Source organism: Ictidomys tridecemlineatus, chromosome 10 (genome assembly GCF_052094955.1).
Source record: "Ictidomys tridecemlineatus isolate mIctTri1 chromosome 10, mIctTri1.hap1, whole genome shotgun sequence".
NCBI classification, from domain to species: domain Eukaryota; kingdom Metazoa; phylum Chordata; class Mammalia; order Rodentia; family Sciuridae; genus Ictidomys; species Ictidomys tridecemlineatus.
The window spans coordinates 14666610-14684439 of NC_135486.1; the positions used below are offsets into that span (position 1 = coordinate 14666610).

Consider the following 17830-nt stretch of genomic DNA (forward strand, 5'->3'; position numbering starts at 1 on the left):
TCTGAGATGAACTGGTGTAAAGATGAAAGCCCAAATTCCCATGACGTAGGAGGTCCTAACCAACTTACCTTTCATTTCTACTGCTTTGTGTCTGTTTCCCTCAACCGTCAAAGCCTTTTTCCCTTCCAGGCTTCCGCCTTTGGCATCTGCTTCCCGTCTTTCTGCACCATCACCCTTTCCTCTTTCTACTCTGCTGGAACGTTTCTAATTACCCATCAAAAACATTTCCAGGCAAAGGAAATTTCTCCCTCTTCTCTAAAGGTTTGAGTCTTTAAGTCTGTTGAAATAAGCTGGCGATAGATTAATAAGAGAAGAGCATACAAATTTGTTTAATGTGGACACACGCACAGGAGTCATACAAAATGTGACACTCAAAGGAGGACGAGGTGACTGGAGGTCTACACACCCTCTTCACAGTGGAGAGGGAATTGGGACTGCAGGCACTTTCAGAGGAAGAGTAAATTGTTTTTTCAAAGAAATAAAGGGGGCCGGCCCCAAAAGTGGACCGTCATTCATAAATGGTTTTGTTTTTTTGTTTTATTTTCTGGAAACTGAATGACACTGAAGAACAGATAGTAGCTTGTGACAGTGTTTTGGTATGGTAGCATTCCCACTTTTTTCTTCTGCCAATGTGACTTTAATCTTCCCTGTTCAGTAAAGTTTCATACAGGATATGACAATGGAATTAGGTTCCTTCTGATAAGGGAACATCAGAGTGTTCTCCCGTCGGAGAAGGAGCAGGAGGTCACATAGTCCATGGTTCTCAGCCTGCTCCTAAAAGCACTTAATCTTCTTTAGCTCAAAGTGCTCAGCACACCAGAGCTCCAAACGCTGGGTATCATTTTCCTGGCCCCAACACCGTCCTTTGGGAATTCTTCCCTACTCCCCTGAAAAAATTTAGAGGATCCTTCCCTGGTATCTCCTGCCTCCCCATGCACACCTTTCTGCATAGCATCCAAGTTACTTCCTGCTGTTTTGCCTTATTCATCAGGTATTTACTGAGTGCCAGGCAACAGGTAAGACACATGCAACTGGGCATGTGTCTTATTTTATATCTTCAGCATCTAGTGGCACTGGGGTAGATTTTATTTCAGGAGTAACATGCTTCACGGATGTTTAATACCAATAGTCAACAGAAAGGAAGAGGGCCGAGGTTGTGGCTCAGTGGTAGAGTGCTCGCCTAGCACATGTGAGGCACTGGGTTCAAACCTCACCACCACATAAAAATGAAATAAAGAAATTGTGTCTACTAAAACTAAAAAAATAAATATAAAAAAGAGGAAGAGAAGCAGCTCATGTTGGTTGATCGATTGATCCCCTCTGTCTTTCTTTGTGCTGGGCATTTTTATTTATGTGTTGCGTTCCAGTGTAATTCTGACAATGACTGTGAAGGAGCTGTATCTTATACCTTTTTTTTTTTCTCCATACCAAGAATTGAACCCAGGGGCACTCAATCACTGAGCCACATCTCCAGCCCTTTTTAGTTTTTTTATTTTAAGACAGGGTCTCACTAAATTGTTAAAGGCTGGCTTTAATCCCACTGGGATTACAGATATGCACCACCACACCTGGTTTATACTTTATTTAGTGACAGGGTCTTGCTAAATTGCTTAGGGTCTCACTAAGTTGTTATGTAGAAAAGCAAAATAAAACAGAAAATCCATACCTCATCATACCAGTCCATGTGACCATCTTTCACAGTGTGTCATATACCAGAGAGGAAACGAACACCAATAGGGATTTCACTCTGAATAACTAGTTAAGGCTGGCTTTGAACTCGTGATCCTCCTGCCTCAGACTCCTGAGCTGCTTGGATTACAGGCGTGTGCCACTGTATCTCTATTTTTGCAGTTGAAGACACTGCAAACTTTGGAAATGAAGGACTAGCAAGCTCGCCCAAGCCACATAGCTGGAAACAGATCTTTATCTACCATCCCACCAGTCATCCCACCGTCCTCTTTTCTTTCTTTGCTTTTTTTCTCCCTAGTGCTAGGGATTGAACCCAGGACTTTTCAGATGCTAGACAAGTACTCCACCACTGAGCTGCACCTTCAGGCCCCAGCTTCATTTTTTTCAGTAGAAAAAAGACACCTGCTTTCCTTAGTTGCTTCAAGAAGTCACCTTTTCCTTTGGGCAAGTTCACAGTCACTAGAACAAAAAGTCCATTTCAGATTGGCAAAAATATCCCCAAAAAAGTCGTGTTTCTTTCTTCCATGCCCTTGGCAACACCATGGGAATCTAACACCCTCTCCTAAAACAAACCTGTTAGCCCTGTCGGAAAGGCCTGGCCTGCTGGGGTCAGAGTCACATTGATTATTGTCTCTTTGACTGTGTTTGGGAGTCCCGATCACCAGCCAGCCGGAGCAGAACATTTCCCACTTCCTGCAGGGTAGAACAGTTTGGTCCCTGCATGCTTCTCTGCCCAGGAAGTTCTGAAGCAGCCATATTGTTATTTTGCCAAGGGCTCATGTAACCTCTCTCTGCTCTTGAATGTTGAGAGTTATGCAGAAAAGCAAAATAAAATGGAAAATCTGTTTTTTTCATGTCCATACCTCATCATACCAGTTCTGTTGACTCTGTCTTGTCCAGGACCATCTTTCACAGTGTGTCATACACCAGAGAGGAAACAAACACCAATAGGGATTTCACTCTGAATAACCATGTTAGAAAAATTGTCTTATCCTTAGGCCCTGAGAGAAAAACGGTAGCATCTACATGCAGTTTCATACTCAGCCATTTTGGGCCTCAGTTTGTGGCAAAAGTAATTTGATAAGAAGTTCTTTCCTCTCATATATAGTTTGGATAAACTCAACGTCTAAGAATAGAAGATTAAATAAATTATGTTCATCCAGAAAATGTAATGTCATTTAGTCAAGATAGCAAGAGAATCTCTAAAAATGTGGGAGGAATGCTCCATTTAGAATGCTAAGTGAAAAATATTATAAAATGATTTATAATAAGGTTATACTTATATAAGAAAATAATATGCTGTGTATTTGTGAATATAAAAATGTCAAACTATAAGAGGAATCATCTCCAGGGAGATACCAAGTAGGGTTTCTTTATTCCTTTTTGATTGTATATGCTTTATTTTATGGGGGGTAGCGGGTATTGGAGATTGAACTCAGCAGTACTCAAGGGTACTTGGCCACTGAGCCACATCCCCAGCCCTATTTAGAGACAGGGCCGCACTGAGTTGCTTAGTGCCTCGCTTTTTGCTGAAATTGGCTTTGAACTCAAGATCCTCCTGCCTCAGCCTCCTGGGCTTCTGGGATTATAGGCATGGGCTACCACACCTGGCTGATTGCAGGTGCTTTTTAAAATAATCTATGTAGCCTCTGTACTGGGGGTGAGAAGTTAAGCACTTTTATTTTTTAAAAATATCATGAGGGCCAGAGTTGTGGCTCGGTGGTGGAGTGTTCCCTTCGCATGCCTGAGGCACTGGGTTCTATCCTCAGAATCACATTTTAAAAAAAAAAAAAAAAAAAAAAAAAAAGATAAAATAAGGATCTTGTGTCCATCTACAACTAAAAAGAAATTTTTTAAAAAAATGTCATGGATGGGGCTGGGGATGTGGCTCAAGTGGTAGCGTGCTCGCCTGGCATGCGTGCGGCCCAAGTTCGATCCTCAGCACCACATACAAAGATGTTGTGCCCGCTAAAAACAAATAAATGTTAAAAAAAAATTCTCTCTCTCTCTCTCTCTCTCTCTCTCTCTCTCTCTCTCTCTCTCTCTCTCTCATACTCTCGCTTTTAAAAAAAAATGTCATGGAGGGCTGTGGTGTAACTCAGTGGTCAAGCACTGGTTTAAGTCCTCATCATCACATATAAATAAATAAAGAACCATTAACAATTAAAATATGTTTTAAAAATTTATGTATATAAAATTATGGAGTCAAGCACGATGGTGCACATCTATAATCCCAGTAACTCTGGAGGCTGAGGTGGGAGGATCACAGGTTCAAACCCAGACTCGGCAACTTAGCAAGACCCTATCCCAAAATATTAAAAGAAAAGCTGGGGATGTAGCTCAGTGGTAAAGCACCACTGTGTTCAATCCCCAGTATCAAAATTAGTCAATCAATTATAGATGCAAAGCAACAAATCTGCACCCAAGGGAATTGAAAGTAGCTTGGGGTTAAGAGTGTCACCAGGCACAGTGTGCACTCCTGTAATCCCAGTGTCTCAGGAGGCTGAGGCAGGAGGATCTTGGAGTTCAAAGCCAGCTTCAGCAATTTGACAAGGCCTTAAGCAATTTAGTGAGACTCTGTCTCTAAATATTTTTTAAAAGGCATGAGTAGGTGGCTCAGTGGTTAAGTGCCCCCTAGGTTCAATCCCTGGTACCACTACCCACCCCCAAATAAAAAAGAATGGCAAACGCAAGCATGGAATTTAGGTCTGGGCCACCATCCCCCACGTGGGCAGTAATTAGGTGTGTTCTTGGGTGCCCAGGATGAGAAGAGGCATCACAACCTTCTCATGTGCACAGAAGTATGTCACCTCACTTCTATGAGCACCTAGCCCCACATGCCTAGAGGTTAGAAAGAATGATCCAGTCTCGTTTCCACTCTCTCTAATGACTTCCTGATATTTGGCAACTGACCATGCCTTCGGCCATGGAAATTAGGCTTGGCTACCACAATGAAGTAGTATAGGGAGAGAAAACAGGGAAGAGACAATGTCCCAAAAGAGAAGGATTACCTGCCATTTGGGGCACCTCTGTGACAAATATGAAAATGTCTCGGGATGATTTCACTGGGTCCTCTTGTGACTGGAACTGCTGAGTCTCTGCCAAGGGCTGCGGCTGCTGAGTCAGGCAGGGATCTGAAAGGCCCGAGGTGGCCTAGGGAGCATGCAGGCCTCTGTTGGCCCCCGACTGCTCTTCCCATCTATGTGGAAATACAGCCTGGCATCACTGGACACCCTGGCTTTACAGGTAGTCTTTTGTTGTTGTTTTTTTAATGTGCAGAGAAATTTTAACATTGTGAAAGTCGTAGAGCACATCTAGAGGCCACTCCTTTTCAACCTGTGGTCTCTCTAAGGATATTTGGTAGTTCCAAAAGGTCATGGGTCCAAGAATATTTTCTGGGCAATTCTTCCAGTGCCCCCAAAATTTTAATATTGATCCCATTCTGGTAGGTTAGGTGCATTTTATAAGAAACAAGCTGTGCTTTCTGTTTTCTCAAAGGAATGGATGATGCATCATAGATTAGCATCCCTAGCCTGAGGGAAATTGTCCAGTGATGGAGCCTGTCCCCCAGCAAGGCCGGATGGACTGAGGCTGGTTGAATATATAGGGAAGACTGATCCACTCAGGCCATAAGACAGTATGAAGTTCACTGAGGAAAGAGACTTTGAGTTTCACATGCTGGCCTAGGTCTGCCTGAGGGTATAGAAAGAGGAAGACATCAGTGTAGGGTCGGACAGAGAGCAGCTTTCAAGAATGTTCAAGGAAGCCAGATGCTGTGGTGCATGGCTATAAATCCCAGCCATTCTGGAGGCTGAGGCTGGAGGATCACAAATTCAAGGCCAGGCTCAGCAACTAGGCAAGGCCCTGAGAAACTTGGTTTGATTCTGTCTCAATAAAAAAGGCTGGATGCCAGGCATGGTTGTACACCTGTAATCCCAGTGGCTTTGGGAGGCTGAGGCAGGAAGATTGAAGATTCAAAGCCAGCTTTAGCAACTTAGCAAGGCTGTAAGCAACCTATAAGACTCTGTCTCAAAATAAAAAATAAAAGTGTAAATGAGTGGTATTGCTCTGCTGGGTTCAATCCCTTGTTAGAGGGAAGGTTTTGTCATCAGGTTTTGTCCTCATTACTTTTCCAGATCCAGTTCCTTCCCAGCCTCTCTCCTTGGGGTTTATCAGCCCTTTTCTGAACTCCCATACATTTAATTTTTGACTTAGTCATAGCTGTTTTTTCTTCTCTATTTTATTAATGGTATACACTATCTCCTTTACTCAGTTAACGTGTGATAGTGAAATCTGAAAGCATAATGCAAGTGTAAATGTCCATGTGGCCACTCCAATGCCCAGCCTTGGTTGAACACCACCTTGTACCAGGCACAGACTAGGGCAGGTAGGAGCAGTGACAGGGGCGTACAGGGATATAGGCCAATACCTGTGACCTTGTGACTGCACTGAAGCACCCCCTTTCCTGAGTGAACAGGCTCTCCTTTGGGCTCCTGTGGGCAGTAATTGCCTCTGCATTCTTTGTTTTCCTATCTTTCCCTTTAATCTCACAGTCAGGTATTTTCTCTTCAGTCTCCTTCCTGTTTCCTTTTCCGTTGACGTCCAATTCCTGGGTGCTTCGGATTTTTTGTTATTGTTCTTAAGGAATACAGTAAGCAAAGATGAAAAGAATGTTAACAAGACTAAAATTAAATTAGAATTCTCTGGCCCTCCTAACAGAAGTACAAATGGCAGCCAGCTAGTACTTTTTTTTAGCAACACAACATTAACCCACACCTGCCATAGTTTTCCTTTGAATTTCTGTCCATCACCCCACCTGTCCTTTGACTAGGGTCAGACACTTAATACAACTTGTTTGTGAGTCTGTGTGTAGGTTTTAAAATCAGTGTGATTTTTATGAAGAAAAAAAAGTTTCAGTGGCACAATCAGCTCACAGTATTTATTTTAAAAAATACCCTCATCACCTTAAGCATTGGATCCTTCCAAGGTCATTTTGCCACAGACTACACAGTGCAGGCACATTGTCCAGGTATCTTGTGATTGTGGCTGGGTAGGACCGTGTATGTGGCTGGGATTCTGCATTCCGATCAACTCCACCAGACTCTTCCCTGGACTACCCTTTGAGAGGCAAAGTGAAGCAAAGCTCCTTTCCAACTGTTGGTCCTCTTTCATTTAAAACAAATGCAGGGCTAGGGATATTGTTCAGTTGGTAGAACGTTTGCCTCACATGCTCAAGACTCTTGGTTCAATCCCCAGAACCATTAAAAAAAAGAAGTAGTAAAACAAATGAAGACTGGTTTAAGCCTTCATTGATTTTCACAGGTATTAAGTGCTAAAATTCTTAAATTCTCAGATTGAATTCTCTATCTTACAAGCCCAAGGAATTTTTCACCAGGTAGAAAAGGTTCTTATAACACTATATGCCAAATCATCACTCTTCCCAAAAGAGGACAAGTGAGGATTAGGTAAACTGTTTTTTAAATATTATTTGTGATAAAGTTTAAATGTAAAGCCTCGCCGGGTGCACACACTGTCATCCCATACATTTAATTTTTGACTTAGTCATAGCAGACTAAGTCGCCTTGAGATCTCTCTCTAGCTCAGTCCTTAGAAGGTAGATCTCAGCAGCTAGGAAGGCTGAGACAGGAGGATCTCAAAGCCAACCTCAGCAAAAAGCAAGGCACTAAGCAACTCAGTGAGACCCTGTCTCTAAATAAAATTCAAAACAGAGCTGCGGATATGGCTCAGTGATAAAGTGCCTCCTAGTTCAATCCCTAGCACCAAAAAAAAAAAAAAAAAAAAAAAAAGTAAAGTTCTATTTATAATCAATAGTGTTGGGGAATTTTGTTTGTGTTTTTGTTGTTTTATTTTTTTGCATGACTAGGGACAGAACCCAGAGTCTTGGTCATGCTGGGCAAGCTCTCTACCATTGAGCTATATCCCCAGCCATTTTATTGTCATTTTTTAAAAAATATTGTTTTAGTTATAGATGGACACAATACCTTTATTTTTTACGTGGTGCTGAGGATCAAACCCAGTGCCTCACAAGTGCTAGGTAGGTGCTCTATCACTGAGCCACAACCTCAGGCTTTTTATTGTCATTTTTGAGACAGAGTTTCAGTAAGTCTCCCACGCTGCCCTCGAATTTGCAATCCTCCTGTCTTAGTCCTGGAGATTATAGGCATGTACCACCTAATAGCATTTTGCACTTGTAAATGAGACACATTTAGCTGGATGGAGAAATTGCCAAATTCAGAAAAATGAGAACAAAAAAAAAATCCCAGCCATTATTCAGAACAGACTGAGAATTTTACAAACTGGTCAATAAAAGAGAGTACTTCATAGACCTGGGAATGGGTCGAATAACCATCTAAAAGGACTAAGCATTCTTTCTATTTATTCCCATATCTTTTAGAGAAATCAACTTTTCAGTAATTGGTCAGTATGTGGATTATCTGGTGAGAGAACAAGGAGTGAAGAACATTTTTGGTAAGTCACCTTGAGATCTCTCTCGAGCTCAGTCATCAGGAGGTAGATCTCACCTCATTACTGACCCATGACACAACACAATGAGGAGCCACTGAGTTCTGGTGGAGCCTGACTAAGCTAACCCAAAGCTGTGAATTTATAGTCTCCCCTTAGACCTGTAGGACCCCTCAACCAATGATCTCATTTGGTGGTGCCAAGTGATAGGGTGTTGCTCTCACTCCCATTGAAAGATGAAAATCTGTGGCTCCATTATACTCTTTCGATGAAGTTATTCAACTAAGATGTGGGAGAATAGCAGCTAAGCCCTCTTAAGTCACAACTAAAACCCTCTTAGCTCTCTTAAGAGTGGGCTTTGGTCCGTCTGCACCTGAGCTTTCAAATTACAAATGGAAGAAAGATTGGAAGCCACAGCACACAAAAGATTCAACAGGAAGAGTGTTTATCCCCATTTCTTTCAGAGTGAAGGTTTAAAAAAAAAAAAAAGTCAGACCCTGTAAGCCTAAGAACTGTGTTTGAGCTACCTCTCGTATGGTGTTCTAGGCTGTCTGACCCGTGACTAGGTTTCATTCTGAGTATACTATACTTGGGCCCTGGAGGCACCTCAGGTTAAAATTTGTGAGTAAAACTGAGCCAGGCCACATGTCAAAACCAAGACCTGATTACAGAACCACTTAGTGTCCCCCTGCAGCTCCAAGTTACCCTCTTACTCAGAGGGCCCCAGATTGCCCTGGACGTAGGAATGGAGTAGGAGCATCCCTAGGACGGGAGCACACTTGAAGTACCTCAAGCCCCCAAGAGAGGGATAAAAACATTGTCTCCTCCCTCACCTGTCTGGCCTGCCCTATTCCAGCCCAGTGCTCAGGGCTTGGAGGTCAAGATCCAAAGTGCTGCCCTACACATGAGGCCTCTGTCTCGCACACTGCTGCATTGGCTGTTCCTCTGATCATTGAGACATGATTGTATGGAAGGGGAAGAGGAAGGAGGATGAGTTCCAGAATCACACGGCTCTGGGTTCAAGTTTAAATTATTTCATGTTTCTGACCTCATATTTTCTACTGTAATTGAAAAGAATGTCAGCATTGTTGGACTGTGAGAATAAGGGAATATTGAGTTCTTTGGTACAAAAGTTAGTGCCACCCCTTGTGCTCACTGTCAGACTGGGAACAGGTCCCTTCGCATCTGCAGCATGCAAATGCACCCACATAGGCTCCCCGCCCATGACCTGCCAATACTGGATAGAGTTGATTTTCCTGCCCTGCAAGCCCAGAGAGAGAACTGGGTGATGTGTTTGGAGATTGGCCTAAATGTGGGTAGTTATCTCCTCTACTTAAAATATTTGCCATCTGTCCCTGATAACAAGGACAGACATGTAATTGCAAGTCTCAATTAATCTTCCCACTGCTTGGATAAAGTGAAGGGCAGAAAAACCTGGAGCCTGAAGTGGAAGCTGGCACATGGCATCTTCCCCCTCCATCCTCTGATAGTTCAGTGTCCCTCCCCCTTGGGCAGGGATCTGTGACCCTGCACTTCTGTCCTTGGGGGTGGAGGAGCAGAAGGCAGGAGTTGGTCCCACTGAGTGACTCTTTGTTTGGAACAGTGAATGGCACTACTGGAGAAGGCCTGTCCCTGAGTGTCTCTGAACGTCGCCAGGTCGCAGAGGAGTGGGTGACACAAGGGAGGAACAAGTAAGTGGCTCTGTGGAGATAAAACATAGTATGCCAGCCAGACCTGTGCTGGCTGAGGCCCTCCCCAGGGACACTGCCTCCCCACCACCCATCAGAGATCAGAAGCCAGCTGGAGGTCAGCTGAGCAGGGGCCCAGGACATCCTGCACCTCAGTGAGGCGAGCCCTTCCTTTCTTGTGGAGACTGCATTCCTTTCTTGCCAGACTGCTTGGCAAACTATTGGAAAATGGCCTCTTGTCCTTGTCCCCTCAGGGCTACCTGTCCTTGGGATGAAGGGGTAAGTGGATTAGAGGGTGGTGACTGACAGCTGGCTGCCCAGCTCTGGTACTGAACAGTTCATGTCTCAGGGAGGGAGCCTCCTGCTGGTGAGGGCTGGGGATGCGGCTCAGTGGTAGAGAACTTACCTAGCAAGTGTGAGGCCCTGGGTTCAATCCCCAGCACTGCAAAAAAGTGGGGGGGGGACTACTAATGAGGGCAGAACAGCCTGTCAGCCTTCCTTCCTCCACTTTGAAGTCTTACTATTCTTTTGAAATGCAAACCTGACCATGTCACTTCCCAGCAAGGCCCCAGGATTCAGCAAGCTAAGGATCACCAGAGGATTCAGTGATGGAATTCACAGCCAAGCTTTGCTAATCCTGCCCACAGAAGACCAGTCTCACTGTTGCTGTTCCCCCAGGGTCACATGGAGTACCCCCAAAGATGAATATTGGGATCTCAAAGCAAACATCTCTTCTGGTCAAATTCTGAGGCTTAAATGATAAGAAACAGCTTTTTACAGTGAATTCATTTCTCGTTAGACTAATTCCTAGTTATGATCTTGGAAGAACCTCTTCATCTTTATCTCCAAACAAAAATATGTCAATATTTTACCTATCATCTTCCTTATGACACTGTCAAATATGGGGCTATGCTTGATCAAAATAAGTCCTCAAGTATTGATTAATCAGTTATTAATTCTCAAAATTTCACTGCTTGGCTAACCCTTAAATTTTATTCCCTGGACATTTTTTTAAATTCCTCAGACTCCTGTCTTTACTATTTTCCCAATTTTTATAGTATTTGAGAGCTCTACTCACCACAGAGCTGCATCCATGGCCCTTCTTATTTTTTAATTTTGAGACAGGATCTCACCAAGTTGCTGAGGCCACCTCAAACTTATGGTCCTCCTACCTCAGCCTCCCGAGTTTCTGGGTTACAGGCCTGCACCCCCACACCAGGTCCAGGGCTGTATTCTTAAGGCCTTACAGTGGTAACTGATGTCAATAGACACTTCCCCTTCCTCCCCCTTACTGTCGCTTTTATCCTCTTAGTTCAGAGTTACTATTTCTGGATGTTGGCATATCACCCTGAATGGTTTTAACTACAGTATCTTTGCATGAGATTCCTCTTTCGTTCTTGGGGAATGTTCTTTGGCAGAGAGGAAGCAGAGAGGTCAGAGCTGTTGTCTAGTAAGGTGGCAGTTTGAAGTTGAGGCTTCCTTTTGTGCCAAGGGGGGATGGGGATTAGCTCCCTGTCTCTCAGCACTGAGATTGAGGTCAGCCTTCCCTTTTCCTTTGGGAGCATGGTTCTTTTTCCCTGTAGTTGGCCTCATTTTTTCCACTTTTAATACCAATCAAAAGTCTCTCTTTTGTTCTTTTCCCCTTTAAAACCAATAGAAAATGTTTTAAAGGGGAAATGAAACATTTCTTGGACTCCTCAGCACTTGGTTCAGTAAAATCATAGACTCTCTGAACAGAGCTCGTTAGTCTATAGCTAAGTGCTATTAAGTGCCTCTTGTCGGATAGAGATGCAGTAAAATTATCCCACCAACTCGGAATCTCAGTCTTAAAATTAATTAATTTTTTTTCTTTATTTATTGTTTTATGTGGTCCTGAACCCAGGCTTTGCACATGCTAGGCAAGTATTCTACCTCTGAGGTATGCCCCTAGCCCCCTAGTCTGGAACTTTTTAATTCTGTTTTTCTTATCTATAAAATGAGCCTACACACCAACCTTTTCTACTTGTGGTTTGTTAAAAGGATCACGTGTAGGGGAACAGGGGCTGAGAATATAACTCAGTTGGTAGAGTGCATCCCTCATATGCACAAAGTCCTGGGTTCAATCCCCAGCATTGAAAAAAAAAAAAAAAAACAAGTATAGAGGAACAACTTTAAAATCTATTGTTGCCTTGTGTGTTAGTCAGCTTTCTGTCACTATGACCACATACCTGAGAAATATCAACTTAAGGGACAAAAGATCTATTTTGGCTCAGAGTTTTAGCAATTTCAGTCCATTGTCACCTGGCTTCATTGCTTCTGGGCCCATGGTGAGATAGGGCATTTTGGCCAGAAGCATACAGTGGAGCAAATCCACTCACCTCATCACAGGCAGGAGACCTTGAGAAATCAAGGGGTCAGGGACAAAATATGTGACCTACTTCCTGTAGGAGGCCCCACCTCCTACAGATTCCACCACATCCCAGGGGTCCCATATTTTACCTCTGCCAAGCATCCCAATGAACCCATCAGTAGACTAATCCATTGATGAGCTCAGAGCCCTCATGACCCAGTCACTTCCCAAAAGCCTCACCTCTGAACATGTTGCATTGGGCACCAAGCCTCTATCATGTGAGACTTTGGGGACATTCCAGATGTAAACTATAACACCTTGAAGAAGCTATTAGAAGCTGTTAGGCTTTTGGTAGACTAAGCTCTGGGGTGTCCTGGATGCTGATCACGAGTTCTTTGTGCCTACCTAGCAGAGCCTGTATTGTTTACCACAGGCCCTTTTCTGGATGTTTCTATTCTTTCCTTGCTGTGAAGCTCTTGACTAGGAAAGCATTCTGTTTCCAGGTGTCTTGAGTGAAGTGTGAGTTAGTTTAGATGGCCTTTCTATCCTGAGAGAACTGCTTTGCTATCGCTGGTCTTGATGTACAAAAATTCTCTTTTTAAATACACTTAATAGGTAGCTTAAAACTGCCAGTATACAGAAAACTTAAACATTGCCAGGTGCTTCTGATTAGATAGAATCAATAGCAATATCTAATGAGCTTTCATAAAATGGGAAGAAAGGGACAATTTAAAATAATTTTAGTGGCCAGCTTATTTACTGAGGACAAAAAGAGATACATTCTTGCCTCATTTTTATAAATACTAAGTTAAAAGCTCTGTAACCTTTTAATGCTTTCACTTTGTAATGCAGTTAATACTTTTTAATTTTATTATGATTTTTGTATTAAATATTTTTTATTTAAAAAAAGATCAGGGGCTGGGGATGTGGCTCAAGAGGTAGCGCGATTGCCTGGCATGTGTGTGGCCCGGGTTCGATCCTCAGCACCACATACAAACAAAGATGTTGTGTCTGCCGAAAACTAAAATGTAAATATTAAAATTCTCTCTCTCTGTCTCTTTAAAAAAAAAAAAAAAAAAAAAAAGAGGATGTGGCTCAGTGATTAAGCGCTAGATCACTGTAGAATTTTAATAGTCTTGCTATTGAGACTAGTAAGGCATTAACTAACTGCTAAAACTAGCACAAACCAGATTGGTGGAGCCCTCTGTGTTCTAAACTTCAAGTAACTCATCAATGTTTGCTTCCTTGCAGGCTGGATCAGGTGGTGATTCACGTGGGGGCACTGAGCTTGAAGGAGTCCCAAGAACTGGTATGTAATGCTGTTCCACTCTGGAGAGACCACTCAAGGGACCTCTGTTTTTATGATGAAATTACTTGCAGTACTATATGTGGTATATGGTACGTAGTGGATGCTGTGCTGGAGGAGATAGGTGTGGCACCTTAGGAAGCCACCATTGAGAAGCAGGCTCTGTGCAGTATAAAGTGACCATACACAGCTCTCTTACAATATGGAGGGTTTAGGTACTCTACTTGAGATAGATTAAAAATATCACAAAGGCCCAGTAAGAGAAATTTGATGAAGCATTAGAAGCTTAGTGCAATGTATCTTTTGTGGTGTGTATAATCTTTTTCTTTTAACTTTCTCCACTGTACTCTCAATTTGCAATATAAATATTAAACTTGACTGCCATGCCATTAGATGGGAAAGATAATATGATACAGTAGGCTGAACAGTAGAGATTACATACTGAAATTTCTCTGTTAACAGTTATAATAAACTACTCATGTCTCCTCAGCAAGGTGTTTTGTACTGAAAAAATCCAAATATTTGTAAGATTAAATACCCAGCTTACCTCTACCTGGCATCTCTAGTTTGCATCCTAGGATTTTCCTAGCAATAACATTTTCATTATATTCAATCATTGTTTCCACTCTCTACTGGTGCATTAGTTGGCAAATTTGAAGAATTTGTTGCTGAACTCTAATATCTAAGCTGTAGGTGACTGTGATAAATCACTGATGGTCACTAGTATGATCTTCTCTCATTACAAAGGCCCAGCATGCAGCAGAAATTGGAGCTGATGGCATTGCTGTCATTGCACCTTTCTTTCTCAAGCCGTGGAACAAGGGTAAGTAGATGGCTCTGAATGCGCAGTGCCCTGCGCTATCTACTCCTTGCTTCCATTCAGAAAGACTGTGTTTAAACTCATGAAGTTTAAACTCATCTCAGACTGGAGATGGCAGTGGTACAGTGGTTCTCTGGAATATTTTCTACCCCTAGATCCACAGCAGAGATTGTATTAAAGTACTTCAGTTGTTTCACCAAGTAATCTGATTGAGTTGTCTACTGAGCCTCAGTTGGTACGTGCCTATGTTTGGGTCAGGTGTCCACTTCTGCCTTATTTTTTCTTTTTTTTTTTCTTTTTTTTTTTTTTTTCCCACTTCTGCCTTAGACAGTAGCCTAGGGTGTCAAACCCAGGGCAATGTATGGGACTGTTTTTCTCAAGAGAGAAGCATTCTAGTGATGGGCATTTTGATTTTTACTAGAATTTGTCTTTTCAGTCTCTTAAGCATGGGTAAGTTTGCACTAATATTTTGCTCCGTGTGTGCGCGTGCGCGCACATGTAGACACACTCATGCTCTGGGAATCAATCCCATGCTAGGTATGCACTCTGTTGCTGAGCTACACCTCCAGCCCCAATTTTTTAATTGTTGTTGAATATGTATAGGAAGAAAATAATCATCTTATTTGAGCCTTTCTTCAAAGAGGGAAATAAAACTTTGAATGGATTGAGGTGTTAAGATACTGCAGTAGCAATGTCAGAAAAGCTAGGTGTGATCAGGACTGCTCAGCTTCTGTGAAGGATGGTTGTGTCCATCCGATGATTTTTTTTTTTTCTTTTTCTTTTCTTTTTTTTGGCCAGGGAAAGCCACTATTTTCCATTTGTTCACGCCATGACTTTTCCTCCTGTACTTTCAGATGTCCTGATTAATTTTCTAAAAGAGGTGGCAGCATCTGCCCCTGCATTGCCATTCTATTACTATCACATTCCTGCCTTGACGGGGGTAAAGAGTAAGTACTGGTTCTCTTGACGCTTCCTCCAACCCTTACCCCAAGAAAGCCCCACTCCATCCCACGCTACCCATAGCACCATTGATGAGGCAGCTTCAGTTACTCCAAAGTGAGTCCCTCTAATACCCAGCCCTTTGCCATGATTCACACCACCTCATGGTGCCAGTTCTTAGGCATGAAAGAAGGACTGACCTCTCAGCCCTTAACAGAAAACACCTCTTTCTTCTCATATGAGAAGATCCAAGACCAAAAGCCCCACAAGGGCAGGACTGCGTCTACCTTCTACCTCCTGCACTCTCAGTGCCTCTCCAGAGCCAAGGTACTGTATTCTTTTCTGAATTTTCTTCTAGTTTTCTTTCATTTCTACTGTTCTTCTCCAGGGAGAAGACTTTTTCAATTAGATGAAATTTGTTAGGAGATTAGTTTTTAAAGCCCCTCCTTTTCCAAATTCCACAAAAGAAAAATGGAAGGCTATGCATTATAAACATTCAGAGAAAATAAACAGTTTTTCCCATTCTTTCCTCTCACACTCATCACATACTACCAAACATGTCACCTCTGGTCACCAACATGGAATGGGGTAGGGGGGTGGGGTCATGGATTTCTCCCTACCTAACAGCAGGTTCTCCAATGGAGACTAACTGGGTATCTAGTAGTTTAATTATATTTTGACACTGTCTGCCTCATGTTAGCATCAGATCCCACGGGCTCAATCCCATAACTGTCCCCACTTTATATGCCGGCTCAGGTCCCAGGTTGTGACCTGTGATTCTGATCAACTAGTAATAAGTTGGGGTTCTCACAACTCCCTCCTCATGTGTGATTAATTTGCTAGCGCAACTCATAGAACTCAAGGAAACTCTTTACCTATTCTTATCTTACTACAAAGGGACTTACAAAGGATACAGATGAAGAGATGCATAGGATAAGGCATGTGGGAAGGGTAAGCAAAAGTTCATGTCCTCTCTGGGAGTGCCATCCACCAGGAACCTCCACACGTTCTGCTACTCAGAAGCTGTCTAAACCTTGTCTTTTGGCTTTATTAGGTAGACATGCTTGATTACATTATTGACCATTGGTGTTCAGTTCAACCTTCCACCCCATCCCCTACCCAGAGGTTAAGGGATGGGACCGAAAGTCCCAACCCTCTAATCACATGGTCTTCAACCAACCTGCATCCAGAGTCTAAGAACCCATCAGGAGTCAACTCCTTAAAACAAAATGCTCCTATCAGCCAAAAAATTCTAAGGGATGTAAAAATGGTCAGATGCACCTATCACTCAGGAAATTCCAAACATCTTAGCAGCTATATGTAAGAAACCAGGGTCAAAAACCGAATATAAGAACAATAACTCCTCCTAGCACCTCTGTCTACAAAGGTTTCAGGAGCTCTGTTGCAGGAATTGGGAGCAGAAATCAAATATTGACAGTGTCACAAATATCCATTGACTGCCCTCAAGGAATGGAAAGCTAAATATTATAATTTGAAAGGTACCTAGGAGCTACTAGACAGAGGCAAGCTTTTATGCCATCTACAGCCAGTCCAGCTGACGCAGCCAGTGGCAGCTCAGGGCTGATGTAGATCTCTAGGAAATGTTGTTTGATATTTTCTGAGGCTGTGTAGATTAAGGAGGTATTTATTGTTTTGAGCAGTTCGTGCAGAGGAATTGTTGGATGGGATTCAGGATAAGATCCCCACCTTCCAAGGGCTGAAATTCAGTGACACAGATCTCTTAGACTTCGGCCAGTGTGTTGATCAGAATCACCAACGACAGTTTTCTTTGCTCTTTGGGGTGGATGAGGTAAGTCACCCCTGACACAGCAAGTCGGTTTCCCTCCAGTTCAGGTAATGATTGATATACTCGAGTTTCTCTTCTCTTTTTCCTAAAAGTGAATTCTCTTTGTCTATTTTTCATTAGCAACTGCTGAGTGGTCTGGTAATGGGAGCAACTGGAGCAGTGGGCAGGTAAGCATGACTCATTTGTCTCAGCCATTATACATTTAAAGTCCCACAGGAAGGCACTCATCAATGGAGTAGTTTTATTTCTTTCATACACATCCTTTCTAATAGAAGTTATCTTTTGTTCCCATGTTTGTTCAGGGAAAGGGAATTAAGTAGGGCTCAGCAGTTGGTTAGAAACTAGGTCATCCTTACGTAGAAGCTTTCCATTGCAGTTAGAGATGAGACACATGAGCTCCTGGGTTCAGCCCTTAGTGCTGCAGACCCTGATGATCAGTGTCTCAAGGATGTACTTACATTGTCTGTGTCAGAAATTTAATTATAAATAACAGAAACCCACTCAAACTACCTTAGATTTTTTTTTTAAAAAAGGAAAATTATTATAAAATAATGAGAGATTACATAAAACCATGAGGAGGAAAAACCAGACCCTAGAGAGGAACCAGGAACTACAGAGTTGTCAACAGCCAAGGCAAGTCATCCTGCATCTGGATTCTTCCCAAGACCCTCACTCTGCCTCCTTTCCACCTCTTTATTTCTCTTCTCGTTCTCTCTCCCCAGGTGGGCTTTCTTTACTTCAGCATGCCCCTGGCCAGTCATTGCTGCCC

The 17830-nt window shown here is 42.7% G+C and overlaps 1 protein-coding gene across 7 annotated transcripts in view; it reads left to right on the forward strand.

Annotated features, from left to right (window-relative positions):
- Npl (N-acetylneuraminate pyruvate lyase) overlaps nucleotides 1-17830 on the forward strand; it is a 35318-nt gene that overhangs the window by 6454 nt on the left and 11034 nt on the right. For 5 of the 7 annotated variants that reach the window (XM_078022456.1, XM_078022458.1, XM_078022459.1 and 2 more), the window contains exons 3-10: nucleotides 8105-8178; nucleotides 9776-9863; nucleotides 13441-13498; nucleotides 14243-14318; nucleotides 15170-15262; nucleotides 15501-15581; nucleotides 16916-17064; nucleotides 17182-17228. In XM_078022456.1, the coding sequence (XP_077878582.1) occupies nucleotides 8105-8178; nucleotides 9776-9863; nucleotides 13441-13498; nucleotides 14243-14318; nucleotides 15170-15262; nucleotides 15501-15581; nucleotides 16916-17064; nucleotides 17182-17228 (666 nt within the window). The remainder of the gene's footprint in view (nucleotides 1-8104; nucleotides 8179-9775; nucleotides 9864-13440; nucleotides 13499-14242; nucleotides 14319-15169; nucleotides 15263-15500; nucleotides 15582-16915; nucleotides 17065-17181; nucleotides 17229-17830) is intronic. The other 2 variants (XM_078022455.1, XM_078022457.1) reach the window with 2 other exon arrangements.